Below are 17,408 nucleotides of genomic sequence, written 5' to 3'. Positions count from 1 at the left end.
GCTGACACTGGGGTACACGCAGGCCAGGAGGCCGACACTGTGGTACACGCAGGTTAGGAGGCCGACACTGGGGTATACACAGGCGAGAAGGCTGACACAGGGGTACACAAAGGCCAGGAGACTGACACTGGGGTACACACAGGCCAGGAGGCCACACTGGGGTACACATAGGTGAGGAGGATGACACTGGGGTACACACAGGCCAGGAGGCCGACACTGTAGTACACATAGGTTAGGAGGCCGACACTGGGGTATACACAGGCGAGGAGGCTGACACTGGTGTACACATAGGCCAGGAGGCCACACTGGGGTACACACAGGCGAAGACGACAACACTGGGGTACACACAGGCCAGGAGGCCGACACTGTGGTACACACAGGTTAGGAGGCCGACAATGGGGTATACACAGGCGAGGAGGCTTACACTGGTGTATACACAGGTGAGGAGGCCGACACTGGGGTATACACAAGCGAGGAGGATGACACTGGGGTACACACAGGCCAGGAGGCCGACACTGTGGTACACGCAGGTTAGGAGGCCGACACTGGGGTATACACAGGCGAGGAGGCAGACACTGGGGTATACACAGGCGAAGAGGCTGACACTGGGGTACACAAAGGCCAGGAGACTGACACTGGGGTACACAAAGGCCAGGAGACTGACACTGGGGTACACACAGGCCAGGAGGCCACACTGGGGTACACATAGGTGAGGAGGATGACACTGGGGTACACACAGGCCAGGAGGCCGACACTGTGGTACACACAGGTTAGGAGGCCGACACTGGAGTATACACAGGCGAGGAGGCTGACACTGGTGTACACACAGGCCAGGAGGCCACACTGGGGTACACACAGGCGAAGACGACAACACTGGGGTACACACAGGCCAGGAGGCCGACACTGTGGTACACACAGGTTAGGAGGCCGACAATGGGGTATACACAGGCGAGGAGGCTGACGCTGGTGTATACACAGGTGAGGAGGCCGACACTGGGGTATACACAAGCGAGGAGGATGACACTGGGGTACACACAGGCCAGGAGGCCGACACTGGGGTACACACAGGTGAGGAAGCCGACACTTGGGTATACACAGGCGAGGAGGCTGACACTGGGGTATATACATCACTGGGGCTGGCACTGGGATATATACATCACTGGGGTATATACATCAATGGGGCTGACACTGGGGTATGTACATCACATGAAGCAGACACTGGGTTATGTACATCACATGAGGCTTATACTGGGGTATGTGCATCGCATGAGGCAGACACTGGGGTATGCACATCGCATGAGGCAGACACTGGGGTATATACAGTACAGGCCAAAAGTTTGGACACACCTTCTCATTTAAAGATTGAAAGGCGGCAACACAAAGCAGAGCAGACTGCATAGAGATGACGGGGACAGACCAGAACACAAACTCCACCCACAGAAAAACTCCCTTGCCAGCGTCAGACATGGTGAAGCTCCGCTGTGCACTTGCTTTCACTTAAAGGGCCAGTAACAGAAAACCCGGGCTGGCGTCCCACTTTACAATTTAATGCGGTAGCCCAGCAGGCTTTTGCCCACTTGGGCAGATGGCCTGTCTGGGCCTGTTTGTGTGTCATCAACATAAAAATGGTACTGAAAGCCAAATTTGCTGATGGTCTGTCCAAAATAGCCGTGTAGAAAGAGAAGAGGGCCAAGGGCTGAACCCTGAGGGACCTCAATAGTGAGAGGAAGAGGAGAAGTGGAGACAGCGAACGAAACACTGAAGGAGGGATCAGAAAGATAGGAAGAGAACCAGGAAAGCAGTGTCCTTTATGCCTTTTGATTGGAGCATAGAGAGTAGGAGATGGTGGTCAACCGTGTCAAAAGCTGCAGAGAGGTCAAGAAGAATGAGCAGAGAGTAGTAACGGTTATGTTTTGCTGTCAAAAGGTCATTGGTCACTTTGTGAGTGCAGTTTCTGTAAAATGGAGGGTGCGGAATCCGGACTGTGATGGATCTAGGACAGAGTGTGTGGAGAGGTAATGAGTAAGGCGTGAATAGACCAGGCGCTAAAAGAGTTTAAAGATGATGGAAACATTGGAGACTGGTCTGTAGTTATTTGTGCAGGATGGGTCGAGATAGGGTTTTTTAAAATAATGGAATGTATGAAGGAGGAGGGAAAGATACCAGAAGAGAGGGAGAGATTTAAGATTTTAGTTAGGTGAGTAGTGACGACTCGAGAGAGAGACAGACTGGAGTATGTGTGAGGGAATGGCTGGGAGCTGATTTCCTGATGGATGATTTCTATTTTCTCAGTAAAGTTGGAGGCCAGATCATCAGCACAGATGTCTGTGATAGGGGCCTGTGCTTTGGGACTGAGGAGGGAGTGAAAGGTTTCAAAGAGGCTTTTTTGGGTTGTTTGAGGAGTTTAGGGTGGTGAAGTAGGTTTGTTTGGCGAGGTGAAGGGCAGAATTATAGGTTCTTAACTTTATGCATTATAAATTCATGCTATGTGGTGTGCAAGTTTTCCTCCATAGGCGTTCGGTATTCCTAGAGCATCGCTGGAGAAATCGAGTTTGCGATGTTAGCCAGGACTGTTTTACTCTGTGTTTGGTGGTTCTGAGGGTGAAGGGCGCTACTTGATCCAGGGTGCTTCTGAGAGTGTCATTGTAGTGATGTACAGCCAGATCAGGACAGGAAAGAGAGGAGATTGGGGACAGTGATGATTGTAAGGAGTCTGTAAGTGTATTAGAGTTGACTTCTCGTAGATTTCTGCATGTGTGGTAGGTAGGAGTGTGGTGGGGTTGGTGAGGATTTGTGAGCGTGAAGGAGAGAATGCTGTGGTTAGAGAGGGGAAGAGGTGAGTTATCTAGGTAGGAGATTGAACAGAGCTGGACAAATCTCAGATCAAGGGTGTTACCGTCTTTGTCTGTCTCAGAGGTTGAGAGCTGTGGGAGGCCAAGAGAAGTGGTTAGAGTTAGAAGCTGGGATGCAGATGAGGAAGTAGGGCTGTTTATGGGGATGTTGAAGTCTCCCAGGATAAATGTTGGTAATTCTGAGGACATAAAGTGCAGCAGCCAGGCAGAAAAATGGTCCATGAAGTGGGTGGATGAGCCTGGGGGACGGTATATGACCGCTACTCTGAGGGAGAGGGGATGGAAGAGCCTGATGGTTTGGACCTCAAAAGAAGAGAATCAGATTGGTGAAACTGGGAGGATGACCTGGAAAGTGCATTGTGGCTACAGGAGTAAGCATTAGGTGACATACAGCAACCAGTGATATTATACCTGTGTGAAGAGAGGAGATGGATGTAAATTTGGTGCCATTGAATTAACTGCTGGATACTTGGCTACATGGATACTTTGCAAATGCTTTGCGAAGTCCAGATAAATCACATCAGTCATATAGCCAACATCCAGATTTGCACTTACCTCCTCATAGAAGCCCAAAATGTTACTTAGACATGACTTATTGTTTATGAATTCCCTCTGGTTGTCAGTTATCTTATTATCTACAATATATTTCTAAAGGTCATCTCTTATAATGCCATCAAAAATTTCCACACTACTGATGTCAGGCTTAACCGGACGGTAGCTGCCTGCATGCACCTTCTTACTTTTCTGAAATATCGGTACCACATCAGCCATCCTCCAAACCTGCGGCACCACTTCTGTTACAAGAGGGTCTAAGAATATGAGATACAATGGTCTGTCAATTATTGAGATCAATTCCCTCAGTATCCATGGATGAATGCCTTCTGTGCCAGGGGATTTGTTTATGTTTAAACTGCTCAGACGTAGGTGTGCTTCTTTTTGTGTTAAACTAATTATATCATGTAGTTATCTTAGATTTTTGCCTTGTTGAATCATCCCTGTAACAGACAGTTCAATGGTGAACATGGATGAAAAGTTTTTGCCTGTTTAATATCGCAGCCTTTTCTTGGTCCTCTATAATTATCTTGTTATGGTCATCTTTCAAGATACCATTTTTTTCTCGTTAGCAATTTGTTTTCCTGTAAATAACTTTGATAGCTTGATTTCTTTATTACATTTCTTATTTAGATGTTTATGGTCCTGAAATGCTATTTCAGTATTCTCGGCTTTCAAGATTTTGAACGCCCTTTGTTTTTGTCTAATTAAACCTTGTACTGTCTTATTTATCCATAATGGTTTCTTTTTATTCCATAAAATTTTATTACCAGAGGGTATTAGTTTTCTGCAGGATTCCAGTAGTATTTCCATAAAAATGCCCCATTTATGTTTGTATCCCCAGTTAACAAGGTCACAGTCTACACAATTAATCTCTTAATTTGTTGAAATCAGCTTTCCTAAAGTTCCTGGTTTTTGCATTTTCCCCCTTTGAATATTTGATTGAAAATTATATTGAAACCTGCCATATTATGGTCGCTGCATCCCAAATGCTGCATGACCTGTAGATCTGAAATTGTATCTGGTCTAGTTGACAGAACCAGATCCAGCAGATTACCTTCCCTGTTTGGTTCATCTACTAGCTGAGAGGGGTAATTGTCCTGAACTGTAGATAAGAACTTGTAGCTTTTGGCACATCCTGAAGATTATATGTCCCATTGAATGTCTGCATCCTTAAATTCCCCCGTTTTAAGAACCCTATCACTTCTGCTGCCTTTTTAATTTGTTGAAGTATTTCATCATCTACCTATTCAGCTATATAAAGAGGTTTGTAGCAAACTCCAATTATCAGCTTTCCATCATAACCATCTCCATGTACATTTACCCATAGTGACTCTACATTGCTGTAACTCCCCCCAATGTCTTCATTGAGCACAGGTTTTACGTTGGATTTCACGAAGATACACACCCCTCTACCTTTTTTCTCATTACTGTCCTTTATATATGTAGTGTAACTCTCTATGTTTGTCACCCAGTCATGGCTTTTGTCAGGCCAGGTTCCATAATGCCCACCACATCGTATTATATGACCGACATAGGAGTCTCCAGTTCATTCATTTGGTTTGCTGGATTTCTTGCATTTGCCAGCAGACATTAAATATTATTAGCACATTTGTTATGCCTACTCAGCTCCCTGCTTTCCTTGCATATCCCAGTCCCCCTAATTCCTAATTAACCCCTAGTGTTCCACTTCCTTTGACTACTCGATATATTCTCCCTTATTAGTACAACTACCCTCCCTCCCCCAGATCGTAGTTTAAAAGCTACTTCATCTGTCTCACTGTTTTTTCCCAGCACAGCTTCACCCTCCCCATTGAGGTGCAGCCCGTCCCTACCGTAGAGCCTGTAGCCGACAGAAGTCAACCCAGTTCTCCAGGAACAAAAAACCCTTCCTTCCTGCACCAATATCTGCATTTTCCACTTCCCTCTAACTTTGTCATTGGTACCGATCTGTACCATAACCGCTTGGTTTTCCCCAGCCCCACCCAGCAATCTGTCTATCTGGTCCGCAATATGCTGAAACAGAGCACCTGGCAGACAACACACTGTTTGGCATTCACGGTCTATGACCCTGTCTGTCCGCCTAATTATAGAATCCTCTACCACCAACACCTGCACTCCAATTTACCTCCTTCCTACAGCAGTTGTTTTCCTAGTTGCTAGGAGCAATGCCCTGCTGTAGCTATCCCAGTACTGGGCTTTCATTCCTAATATCAGCCAAACAGGTATATTTACTAGGTTGTGCCAGATCAGGACTGGGCTCACTGGAAATTTTCCTTTTACCCCTACCCCTTCTTGTAACATTTACCCAGCTGCATACTTCTCTATCTTAATCTTCCCCCACCTCCACCACCTCCATATCACTGGCCCGAGCCAGCACACGTGCAGTGAGCTCTAAACTCCTCTCCAGGTTTGCAAAGCTCCGGAGAGTTGCCAGCTGCACGTTTAGATCCAATACCTGGGCTTCCAAACATTTAACTCGCTGGCATGAAGTGCAGACATATTCACCCTCAAACGGCTGTTCAAGGCATGCATACATCTCACAAGATGCACACCTGATGGCATTGTCCATGGAGCACATATTAAATGTGGATAAATCTTACAGATAAAAGCAAAAAAAAATTGAAAGCTTAGTAAGGAAAACACCAACCTATGCTCTTGTGTTTAACTATGATATTGCATTTAACTATTCACTTATCTGCAGCTCTCTCTGTACTCAGCAGCCCTCACTTAGAGTATCTAGAACTTGTAGTCCACCAAACAGCACAGGTGTTTCTGTTAGAAGTTTTTGGAACTTTGCTCACAATATTTGAATGAGGTACTACAGTTGGTGCCTTCAAGGCTGTATAGATGACCCTGCTTGTAATTTTTGAAAGGCGCATAGCCTTTAGGCAGTAGCGTAGCTACTGGGGGGGCCAATGCAGTTACATTCTGCAGTAGAGCAGGGAGAATCGATCTCCCTGCTCTGCCGCTATGGGGCCCTTGAGCAGGCAGGGGGGGCCCGGTGCCAGCAGTGGGCCCCCCGCCTGTCATCACAAGGAGAGCTGTATCGGTATCTAGCCGATACAGCTCACCGCATTGATGGGAGAAGGAGCGTTGTGCTCCTTCTCCCATCATCCCCTGTCAGCGTCTGGCATCGCCAACACTGACAGCGGGCGCAATGATGTCACTGCTCGGCGCCCGCTGTCATGAGATGAGCGGGAGCTCGTCGCAACGCCGGAAGCAGGAGGAAGAAAGGTGAGTATTTAATATTTTTTATAAGGGCTGCCTTAAACTACAGGGTTTGCCTATGGGGGAACTGTCTTATACTACAGGGTCTGCCTATGGGGGTACTGTCTTATACTACAGGGTCTGCCTATGGGGGTACTGTCTTATACTACAGGGTCTGCCTATGGGGGTACTGTCTTATACTACAGGGTCTGCCTATGGAGTTACTGTCTTATACTACAGGGTCTGCCTATATGGGTACTGTCTTATGCTACAAGGTCTGCCTGTAGAGGTGCTGTCTTATACTACAGGGTCTGCCTATGGGGGTACTGTCATATACTACAGTGTTGTGAATTCTGTGGCAGAGCTCCCTCCTGTGGTCATAAGTGGTACTTCGGCTGGTTCTCTCTGTGAGCTTCCGTTGGTGGAGGAAAGTGGTACTGCAGCTTCTGAGTTTCCTTCCTCAGGTGATGTGGTGAAGTCGTTAGGTGCTGCTCTATTTAACTCCACCTAGTGCTTTGATCCTGGCCTCCAGTCAATGTTCTAGTATTGGACCTGTTTCCTCCTGGATCGTTCCTGTGGCCTGCTGCTCTGCATTTGCATTTGTTTGCTGTTTTTTTCTGTCCAGCTTGTCAATTTGTTTTTTTCTGCTTGCTGGAAGCTCTGGGACGCAGAGGGTGTACCTCCGTGCCGTTAGTTCGGTACGGAGGGTCTTTTTGCCCCCTTTGCGTGGTTTTTGTAGGGTTTTGTGTTGACCGCAAAGTTACCTTTCCTATCCTCGCTCTGTTCAGAAAGTTGGGCCTCCCTTTGCTAAATCTATTTCATCTTTACGTTTGTCTTTTCATCTTAACTCACAGTCATTATATGTGGGGGCTGCCTTTTCCTTTGGGGTATTTCTCTGAGGCAAGGTAGGCTTATTTTCTATCTTCAGGCTAGCTAGTTTCTCAGGCCGTGCCGAGTTGCATAGGGAGCGTTAGGCGCAATCCACGGCTGCCTTTAGTGTGGTTGGAGAGGATTAGGGATTGCGGTTAACAGAGTTCCCACGTCTCAGAGCTCGTTCTTGTTTTTTGGGTTATTGCCAGGTCACTGTATGTGCGCTGACCTCTATGTCCATTGTGGTACTGAATTACCTTTCATAACAGTACTGGAGGCCGTAGTACTAATGATTCCCAATAGAGGGAAAAAAGAAGTTCTGAGACCATTTTTTTTTCTTTGCACTGTGTTTTGCCTTTTTTTTCCCCTAGACATTTGGGTGGTTCAGGACACAGGTGTAGCAATGGACATTAAAGGTCTGTCTTCATGTGTGGATCAGCTCACGGCAAGAGTACAAAGTATTCAAGACTTTGTGGTTTAGAATTCTATGTTAGAACCGAGAATTCCTATTCCTGATTTGTTTTTTGGAGATAGAACTAAATTTCTGAGTTTCAAAAATAATTGTAAACTATTTCTGGCTTTGAAACCTCGCTCCTCTGGTGACCCAGTTCAACAAGTTAGGATCGTTATTTCTTTTTTGCGTGGCGACCCTCAGGACTGGGCATTTTCTCTTGCGTCAGGAGATCCTGCATTAAGTAATATCGATGCATTTTTCCTGGCGCTCGGATTGCTGTACGATGAGCCTAATTCTGTGGATCAGGCAGAGAAGAATTTGCTGGCTCTGTGTCAGGGTCAGGATGAAATAGAGGTATATTGTCAGAAATTTAGAAAGTGGTCCGTACTCACTCAGTGGAATGAAGGTGCGCTCGCAGCTATTTTCAGAAAAGGTCTCTCTGAAGCCCTGAAGGATGTCATGGTGGGATTTCCTATGCCTGCTGGTCTGAATGAATCTATGTCTTTGGCCATTCAGATCGGTCGACGCTTGCGTGAGCGTAAATCTGTGCACCATTTGGCGGTATTACCTGAGCTTAAACCTGAGCCTATGCAGTGCGATAGGACTTTAACCAGAGTTGAACGGCAAGAACACAGACGTCTGAATGGGCTGTGTTTCTACTGTGGTGATTCCACTCATGCTATCTCTGATTGTCCTAAGCGCACTAAGCGGTTCGCTAGGTCTGCCACCATTGGTACGGTACAGTCAAAATTTCTTCTGTCTGTTACCTTGATCTGCTCCTTGTCATCGTATTCTGTCATGGCATTTGTGGACTCAGGCGCTGCTCTGAATTTGATGGACTTGGAGTATGCTAGGCGTTGTGGGTTTTTCTTGGAGCCCTTGCAGTGTCCTATTCCAGTGAGAGGAATTGATGCTACGCCTTTGGCCAACAATAAGCCTCAGTACTGGACCCAGCTGACCATGTGCATGGCTCCTGCACATCAGGAGGTTATTCGCTTTCTGGTGTTGCATAATCTGCATGATGTGGTCGTGTTGGGGTTGCCATGGCTACAAGTCCATAATCCAGTATTAGATTGGAAATCCATGTCTGTGTCCAGCTGGGGTTGTCAGGGGGTACATGGTGATGTCCCATTTCTGACTATTTCGTCATCCACCCCTTCTGAGGTTCCTGAGTTCTTGTCTGATTACCGGGATTTATTTGATGAGCCCAAGTCTGATACCCTACCTCCGCATAGGGATTGTGATTGTGCTATCGATTTGATTCCTGGTAGTAAATTCCCAAAAGGTCGACTGTTTAATTTATCTGTGCCTGAGCACGCCGCTATGCGGAGTTATGTGAAGGAGTCTTTGGAGAAGGGGCATATTCGCCCGTCATCGTCGCCATTAGGAGCAGGGTTCTTTTTTGTAGCCAAGAAGGATGGTTCACTGAGACCTTGTATAGATTACCGCCTTCTAAATAAGATCACGGTTAAATTTCAGTACCCCTTGCCATTGGTATCTGATTTGTTTGCTCGGATTAAGGGGGCTAGTTGGTTCACCAAGATAGATCTTCGTGGTGCATATAATCTTGTGCGTATTAAGCGAGGCGATGAGTGGAAAACTGCATTTAATACGCCCGAGGGCCATTTTGAGTATCTAGTGATGCCAATCGGACTTGCCAATGCTCCATCAGTGTTTCAGTCCTTTATGCATGACATCTTCCGAGAGTACCTGGATAAATTCCTGATTGTGTACTTAGATGACATTTTGATCTTCTCGGATGATTGGGAGTCTCATGTGAAGCAGGTCAGAATGGTGTTTCAGGTCCTGCGTGCTAATTCTTGGTTTGTGAAGGGATCAAAGTGTCTCTTTGGTGTTCAGAAGGTTTCATTTTTGGGGTTCATCTTTTCCCCTTCTACTATCGAGATGGACCCTGTTAAGGTCCAAGCCATCCATAATTGGACTCAGCCGACCTCTCTGAAAAGTCTGCAAAAGTTCCTGGGCTTTGCTAATTTTTATCGTCGCTTCATCTGCAATTTTTCTAGTATTGCTAAACCATTGACCGATTTGACCAAGAAAGGTGCTGATTTGGTCAATTGGTCTTCTGCTGCGGTGGAAGCTTTTCAAGAGTTGAAGCGTCGTTTTTCTTCTGCCCCTGTGTTGTGTCAACCAGATGTTTCGCTTCCGTTCCAGGTCGAGGTTGATGCTTCTGAGATTGGAGCAGGGGCTGTTTTGTCGCAGAGAAGTTCTGATTGCTCGGTGATGAAACCATGCGCCTTCTTTTCCAGGAAGTTTTCGCCTGCTGAGTGAAATTATGATGTTGGCAATCGAGAGTTGCTGGCCATGAAGTGGGCATTCGAGGAGTGGCGTAATTGGCTTGAAGGAGCTAAGCATCGCGTGGTGGTCTTGACTGATCATAAGAACTTGACTTATCTCGAGTCCGCCAAGCGGTTGAATCCTAGACAAGGTCGTTGTTTTTTGCCCGTTTTGACTGTGTGATTTCATACCTTCCGGGCTCTAAAAATGTGAAGGCGGATGCTCTGTCTAGGAGTTTTGTGCCCGACTCTCCGGGTGTATCTGAGCCGGCGGGTATCCTCAAAGAGGGAGTAATTGTGTCTGCTATCTCCCCTGATTTGCGGTGGGTGCTGCTAAAATTATAGGCTAATAAACCTGATCGTTGCCCAGCGGAGAAACTGTTTGTCCCTGATAGGTGGACGAATAAAGTTATCTCTGAGGTTCATTGTTCGGTGTTGGCTGGTCATCCTGGAATCTTTGGTACCAGAGAGTTAGTGGCTAGATCCTTTTGGTGGCCATCTCTGTCGCGGGATGTGCGTACTTTTGTGCAGTCCTGTGGGATTTGTGCTCGGGCTAAGCCCTGCTGTTCTCGTGCCAGTGGGTTGCTTTTGCCCTTGCCGGTCCCGAAGAGGCCTTGGACACATATCTCTATGGATTTTATTTCAGATCTTCCCGGCTCTCAAAAGATGTCAGTCATTTGGGTGGTCTGTGATCGCTTCTCTAAGATGGTCCATTTGGTACCCTTGTCTAAATTGCCTTCCTCCTCTGATTTGGTGCCATTGTTTTTCCAGCATGTGGTTCGTTTACATGGCATTCCAGAGAATATCGTTTCTGACAGAGGTTCCCAGTTTGTTTCGAGGTTTTGGCGAGCCTTTTGTGGTAGGATGGGCATTGACTTGTCTTTTTCCTCGGCTTTCCATCCTCAGACTAATGGCCAGACCGAACGAACCAATCAGACCTTGGAAACATATCTGAGATGCTTTGTTTCTGCTGATCAGGATGACTGGGTGTCCTTTTTGCCTTTGGCTGAGTTCGCCCTTAATAATCGGGCCAGCTCGGCTACCTTGGTTTCACCATTTTTCTGCAACTCTATGTTCCATCCTCGTTTCTCTTCAGGGCAGGTTGAGTCTTCGGACTGTCCTGGTGTGGATACTGTGGTGGACAGGTTGCAGCAGATTTGGACTCATGTAGTGAACAATTTGACTTTGTCCCAGGAGAAGGCTCAACGTTTTGCTAATCGCAGACGCTGTGTGGGTCCCCGACTTCGTGTTGGGGATCTGGTTTGGTTATCTTCTCGTCATATTCCTATGAAGGTTTCCTCTCCTAAGTTTAAACCTCGTTTTATTGGTCCGTATAGGATTTCTGAGGTTCTTAATCCTGTGTCTTTTCGTCTGACCCTTCCAGATTCTTTTTCCATACATAACGTATTCCATAGGTCATTGTTGCGGAGATACGTGGCACCTATGGTTCCATTTGTTGATCCTCCTGCCCCGGTTTTGGTGGAGGGGGAGTTGGAGTATATTGTGGAGAAGATTTTGGATTCTCATGTTTCAAGGCGTAAACTCCAGTATCTGGTTAAGTGGAAGGGTTATGCTCAGGAAGATAATTCCTGGGTCTTTGCCTCTGATGTCCATGCTCCCGATCTTGTTCGTGCCTTTCATGTGGCTCATCCTGGTCGTCCTGGGAGCTCTGGTGAGGGTTCGGTGACCCCTCCTCAAGGGGGGGTACTGTTGTGAATTCTGTGGCAGAGTTCCCTCCTGTGGTCATAAGTGGTACTTCGGCTGGTTCTCTCTGTGAGCTTCCGTTGGTGGAGGAAAGTGGTACTGCAGCTTCTGAGTTTCCTTCCTCAGGTGATGTGGTGAAGTTGTTAGGTGCTGCTCTATTTAACTCCACCTAGTGCTTTTATCCTGGCCTCCAGTCAATGTTCTAGTATTGGACCTATTTCCTCCTGGATCGTTCCTGTGGCCTGCTGCTCTGCATAGCTAAGTTCCTCTTTGCTATTTGTTTGCTGTTTTTTTCTGTCCAGCTTGTCAATTTGTTTTTTTCTGCTTGCTGGAAGCTCTGGGACGCAGAGGGTGTACCTCCGTGCCGTTAGTTCGGTACGGAGGGTCTTTTTGCCCCCTTTGCGTGGTTTTTGTAGGGTTTTGTGTTGACCGCAAAGTTACCTTTCCTATCCTCGCTCTGTTCAGAAAGTTGGGCCTCCCTTTGCTAAATCTATTTCATCTCTACGTTTGTCTTTTCATCTTAACTCACAGTCATTATATGTGGGGGCTGCCTTTTCCTTTGGGGTATTTCTCTGAGGCAAGGTAGGCTTATTTTCTATCTTCAGGCTAGCTAGTTTCTCAGGCCGTGCCGAGTTGCATAGGGAGCGTTGGGCGCAATCCACGGCTGCCTTTAGTGTGGTTGGAGAGGATTAGGGATTGCGGTCAACAGAGTTCCCACGTCTCAGAGCTCGTTCTTGTTTTTTGGGTTATTGCCAGGTCACTGTATGTGCGCTGACCTCTATGTCCATTGTGGTACTGAATTACCTTTCATAACACTACAGGGTCTGCCTATAGGGGTACTGTCTTATACTACAGGGTCTGCCTACGGTGGTACTGTCTTATACAACAGCGTCTGCCTATGGGGGTACCGTCTTATACTACAGGGTCTGCCTATGGGGGTAGTGTCTTATACCACAGGGTCTGCCTATGGAGTTACTGTCTTATACTACAGGGTCTGCCTATAGGGGTACTGTCTTATACTACAAGGTCTGCCTATAGAGGTGCTGTCTTATACTACAGGGTCTGCCTATGGTGGTACTTTCTTATACTACAGAGTCTGCCTATGGGGGTACTGTGATATACTACAGGGTCTGCCTATAGGGGTACTGTCTTATACTACAAGGTCTGCCTATAGAGGTGCTGTCTTATACTACAGGGTCTGCCTATGGGGGTACTTTCTTATACTACAGAGTCTGCCTATGGGGGTACTGTCTTATACTACAGGGTCTTCCTATGGGGGTACTGTCTTATACCACAGGGTCTGCCTATGGGGGTACTGTCTTATACTACAGGGTCTACCTATGGGGTGCTACCTTATACTACAGGGTCTGCCTATAGGGGTGCTGCCTTGTACTATAGGGTCTGCCTATAGGGGTGCTGCCTTGTGCTATATTGAGGACTATCTGGCACATTATACTATATGGAGGCTATCTATGGGGCCATCATACAGTGGGGAATACAGTGAAGGGGCCATTATACAGTGTTGGAGCCATCAAACAGTTTGGGGGCTGCTAAGGGGTCAGTATACTGTGTGGGTGGTACTATACAGAGAGGGGGCATTATACTGTGTATAAGAGAGCATCATACTGTGTATAAGGGAGCTGTACAGGGGGAGACTTGGGACATTATTAAATGTAAAGTGGGCACTTATTGTTATAGGAGAACTCCGGTTATTGTGACTGTCAAAGGGGCACACAGGGTATTATTACTTTCTAGGGGGCACAATATGGGCACTGTTTTCTAGGGCACTTGCGCCCGGCATTACTATATTATAGAGGGGGTGCTTTAGAATTTAGAGGGCACAGAGAACCACACAGCAGGTGCAGTAATAGGGACACATATGGCAGTAGTGGCTCAGTATTGGATGAGGAGTTTGTGCAGGTTGGGAATAGATGGTGATGGGGCTGGAATGTGAGAAGTGAAACGTGTCTTTGTTGTATACTCTGCAGACTAAGTCCTGGCTGGAAGAAGTTGTCGGTCTGGGCCCAATGGATAAGACGGGAAAAGTGAGCTATTCTATCAGAAAGGACATCAGCGGTAAGACATTATCTGTAACTGTACTGTGATCTCTTATATGTTCTGTAGGACTGGTATCTACCACTGACCATATGGCGGTATTATTCATGTCGGTCTTTATATAGAGATTATCTTCAGTAACAGTACGGTCATCTGCTGAGGTTCACTTCCACCATTAGGGTGCGTCACCGATTTGTAATCAAGGTTACCTGGTTATGGGCCCACTCAGAAGCTTCGCCTCCCCCCCCTCCCCCCTGAACCAAAACCCTAGCTACGCCTCTGCCTTTAGGAGTCTAGCAGCAACACTACATGACAATTTGAACAGAATGTGTATGAAGCCCTCCTTTATTTCTAATACAGAGTGTTTCTGACTCCCTCATACATCACATTTTTGGCAGTTTCCATCATAAATGACACTTTTTTTTTTTTTTTTACTTTCAATAAAACTTTCAATACCCCCAGGCCTCTTTGTAGGGTCTGCCTGAAAAATTTCACATTGACTCCCATTATACTCGTTACTCGAAACACGCATTCGAGCTTTAGGAATTGCTTGGTTCGAGTAACGAGCGTCTGAGCATTTTAGTGATCACTCACCTCTACTATCATGCCATTTTTGCAGACTGTTTAAGTAGAAATGTTAAAAAATATAAAATTCAAGGATGTTTTATTTAAAAATAAATGGTTTTATTTTTGGCAGATGACTGTACCAGGAGATCAGATGGACAGCTGACATGTTCAATCTTTAAATCAGATGATCTTGAAATCCCACAGGATACAGCAGTTGATGTGAATGCCATTACTCCAGATATACCATCATCCCTTCACAGCAAAGATTTAACATCTGATCCTTTGAAACCGGTCCAGTCTTCTGATTCATTACAGACTACTAAGGAAAATCAAAGTCACAATATAAGCATTAAAAAACTAACTGCTCTTACAGCAAAGAAGCCATTTTCACAATCGGAAAAGTCTTTTCTTAAACATCAAATATTTCAAACAATAGAGAATACGTTTTCTTGTTCTGAGTGTGGGAAATGTTTTAACCAGAAATCAGACCTTCTTAGTCACCAGAGAAGTCACACAGGGGAGAAGTCATTTTTATGTTCAGAATGTGGAAAAATGTTTACACAGAAATCAAATTTTGTTAGTCACCAGAGAACTCACACGGGGGAGAAGCCTTTTTCCTGTTTAGAATGTGGGAAATGTTTTAACCAGAAATGGAATCTTGTTATGCACCAAACAATTCACACAGGCAAGAAGCCATTTTCATGTTCAGAATGTGGAAAATGTTTTAGTCGTAAATCAGATTTTGTTAAGCACCAGAGAACCCACTCATGGGAGAAGCCTTTTTCATGTTCAGAATGTGAGAAATGTTTTCACCGTGAATCAGATTTTGTTAAACACCAGAGAACCCACACAGGGGAAAAGCCTTTCTCCTGTTCAGATTGTGGGAAATGTTTTAACTACAAATGTGATTTTGTTAACCACCAGAGAACCCACACAGGGGAAAAGCCTTTCTCCTGTTCAGAATGTGGGAAATGTTTTAACAAGAATTGGAATCTTGTTTTACACCAAAGAACTCACACAGGGGAGAAGCCTTTTTCATGTTCAGAATGTGGGAAATGTTTTAACCAGAAATCCAATTTGCTTACGCACCAGAGAACGCACATTGGGTAGAAGCCTTTTTCCTGTTCAGAATGTGGGAAATATTTCAATAAGAAATTAAATCTGGTTTTACACCAAAGAACTCACACAGGAAATAAGCTTTTTTTCCTGTTCACAATGTGGAAAATGTTTTACAAATAAATCAAATTTTTTTAAGTATCAGAGAACCCACACATGGGAGAAGCATTTTTCCTGTTCAGAAAGTGGAAAATGACTTTTTTTTTTAATTCAAATAAATTTTTATTAAGAATAACAAGATAAATGACATGTTACATTCTTATTTTCAATACAAAGCTTCCCCCCCCCCTTCAAACATTCCCCTTCAATCCCACCACCCCCCAACCCCACCCAACAAAGCAGCTCACCTTGCTTAGCATTTCCATCATTGGACCAATATACTATCTAATCCCTCAGCCCATAATATAAGCCACATTTAACATTACCATTAATTAGGAACCTTAATTAACTCTCCCTTTATAATACCCCTATCCCATAGCAATCCACGGAGACCACATTTTATTGAACATTTCGATTTTCCCTCTTTTTTTTTTTTTATAAAACCCCTTTTCCAGTGTCAGGCCCTGCTTCACATACTGGAGGAATTCTCCTCTTGAAGGCGGATCTTCCCTAATCCAATTTCGAGCTATTATCTTCCTAGCCATGTATAAGAATCTGGCAATAGCTATCTTTAGGTTGTTATCCACTCCAATCTCATCCACACATCCCAACAAGCACACAACTGGATCCCTTGGCACCCTACATCCATACGCACCTTCCACTCGACTCAAAACTACCACCCAAAAAGCAGCCAGTCTCGGACACATCCACAACATATGGAATATATCAGCATCTGCAGTTTTACACCTCGGGCATTCTGAATCATCACGCAAACCAGCCTTATATAGCACCATCGGTGACTTATAAACCCTGTGTATCACATAGAGCTGTGACATTCTATACGGTTCGCTCAGTGACAATCGTGGGACTCATTCTAGTACCGACTCCCAAGTCTCATTATCCATTGGACCCAGATCCCTCTCCCACTTAGCTCTCGCCATTATTGGAAACCCCAATAGGAACGTATGCAACATATCTTTATACAAAGTAGATATGACCCCCCCAGTAGTCCCTTCATTACACACATACTCCAGTACTATATCCCTCTGAATTCCAATACCTCCATTTCTACTCTGAGCTCCAAAAGCATGTCTCATCCGCAAATACTGAAATTCCCCCACAGTCCCAAGACCAAATTGCACCTGTAATTGGGAAAATGATTTCAATTCACCTCGCTCAATTATTTGATACACGTAGTGAATTCCTTTGACTTGCCATTCTGTCAGTACCCCCAGTGCCTCAAACTCCTGTAAGTTGCTGTTATGCCATAGCGGTGAGAATCTAGTCAAATCCGTGACCCCCCGTATATGTCTCAGCCTACCCCACAGCCTGCGTATCAACAACACAGTCGGGTATAATTTCCCCAGAGCCCCCAGGGATCCATCCTCCAAACATTGTACTACTGGCCTTCTTTTTGTCACCACTTCTATCAGCCGCTGTACCGCCCCAGATGACCCTCCATGCGCCCAGCCTTTTAAATGCTGACTCTGGGCTGCAAGAAAATATATTTCAGGGTTAGGCAGTGCCAATCCCCCATCTTCCTTGGGTCGCTGAAGTGTCTCCAGTTTGATACGCGGATGCTGTCTCCCCCATATTAAATTCCTGAACAGAGAGTTAATCTGTCTAAATCTCCCA

At 45.7% G+C, this 17,408-nt stretch overlaps 2 protein-coding genes across 3 annotated transcripts in view; one reads left to right on the top strand and one right to left on the bottom strand.

Moving 5' to 3' along the window:
* Nucleotides 1-15,901, top strand: part of LOC138663688 (oocyte zinc finger protein XlCOF8.4-like) — a 66,231-nt gene extending 50,330 nt beyond the window's left edge. For both annotated transcript variants that reach the window (XM_069749983.1, XM_069749984.1), the window contains exon 7: nucleotides 14,689-15,901. In XM_069749983.1, the coding sequence (XP_069606084.1) occupies nucleotides 14,689-15,668 (980 nt within the window). In that variant the 3' untranslated portion in view covers nucleotides 15,669-15,901. The remainder of the gene's footprint in view (nucleotides 1-14,688) is intronic.
* LOC138666512 (zinc finger protein 721-like) overlaps nucleotides 1-17,408 on the bottom strand; it is a 620,944-nt gene that overhangs the window by 360,022 nt on the left and 243,514 nt on the right. The gene's annotated exons all lie outside the window — the stretch shown is intronic.

This window comes from Ranitomeya imitator, chromosome 2, assembly GCF_032444005.1.
Source record: "Ranitomeya imitator isolate aRanImi1 chromosome 2, aRanImi1.pri, whole genome shotgun sequence".
Lineage (NCBI taxonomy): Eukaryota > Metazoa > Chordata > Amphibia > Anura > Dendrobatidae > Ranitomeya > Ranitomeya imitator.
This window is presented reverse-complemented; position numbering and strand designations above follow the sequence as displayed.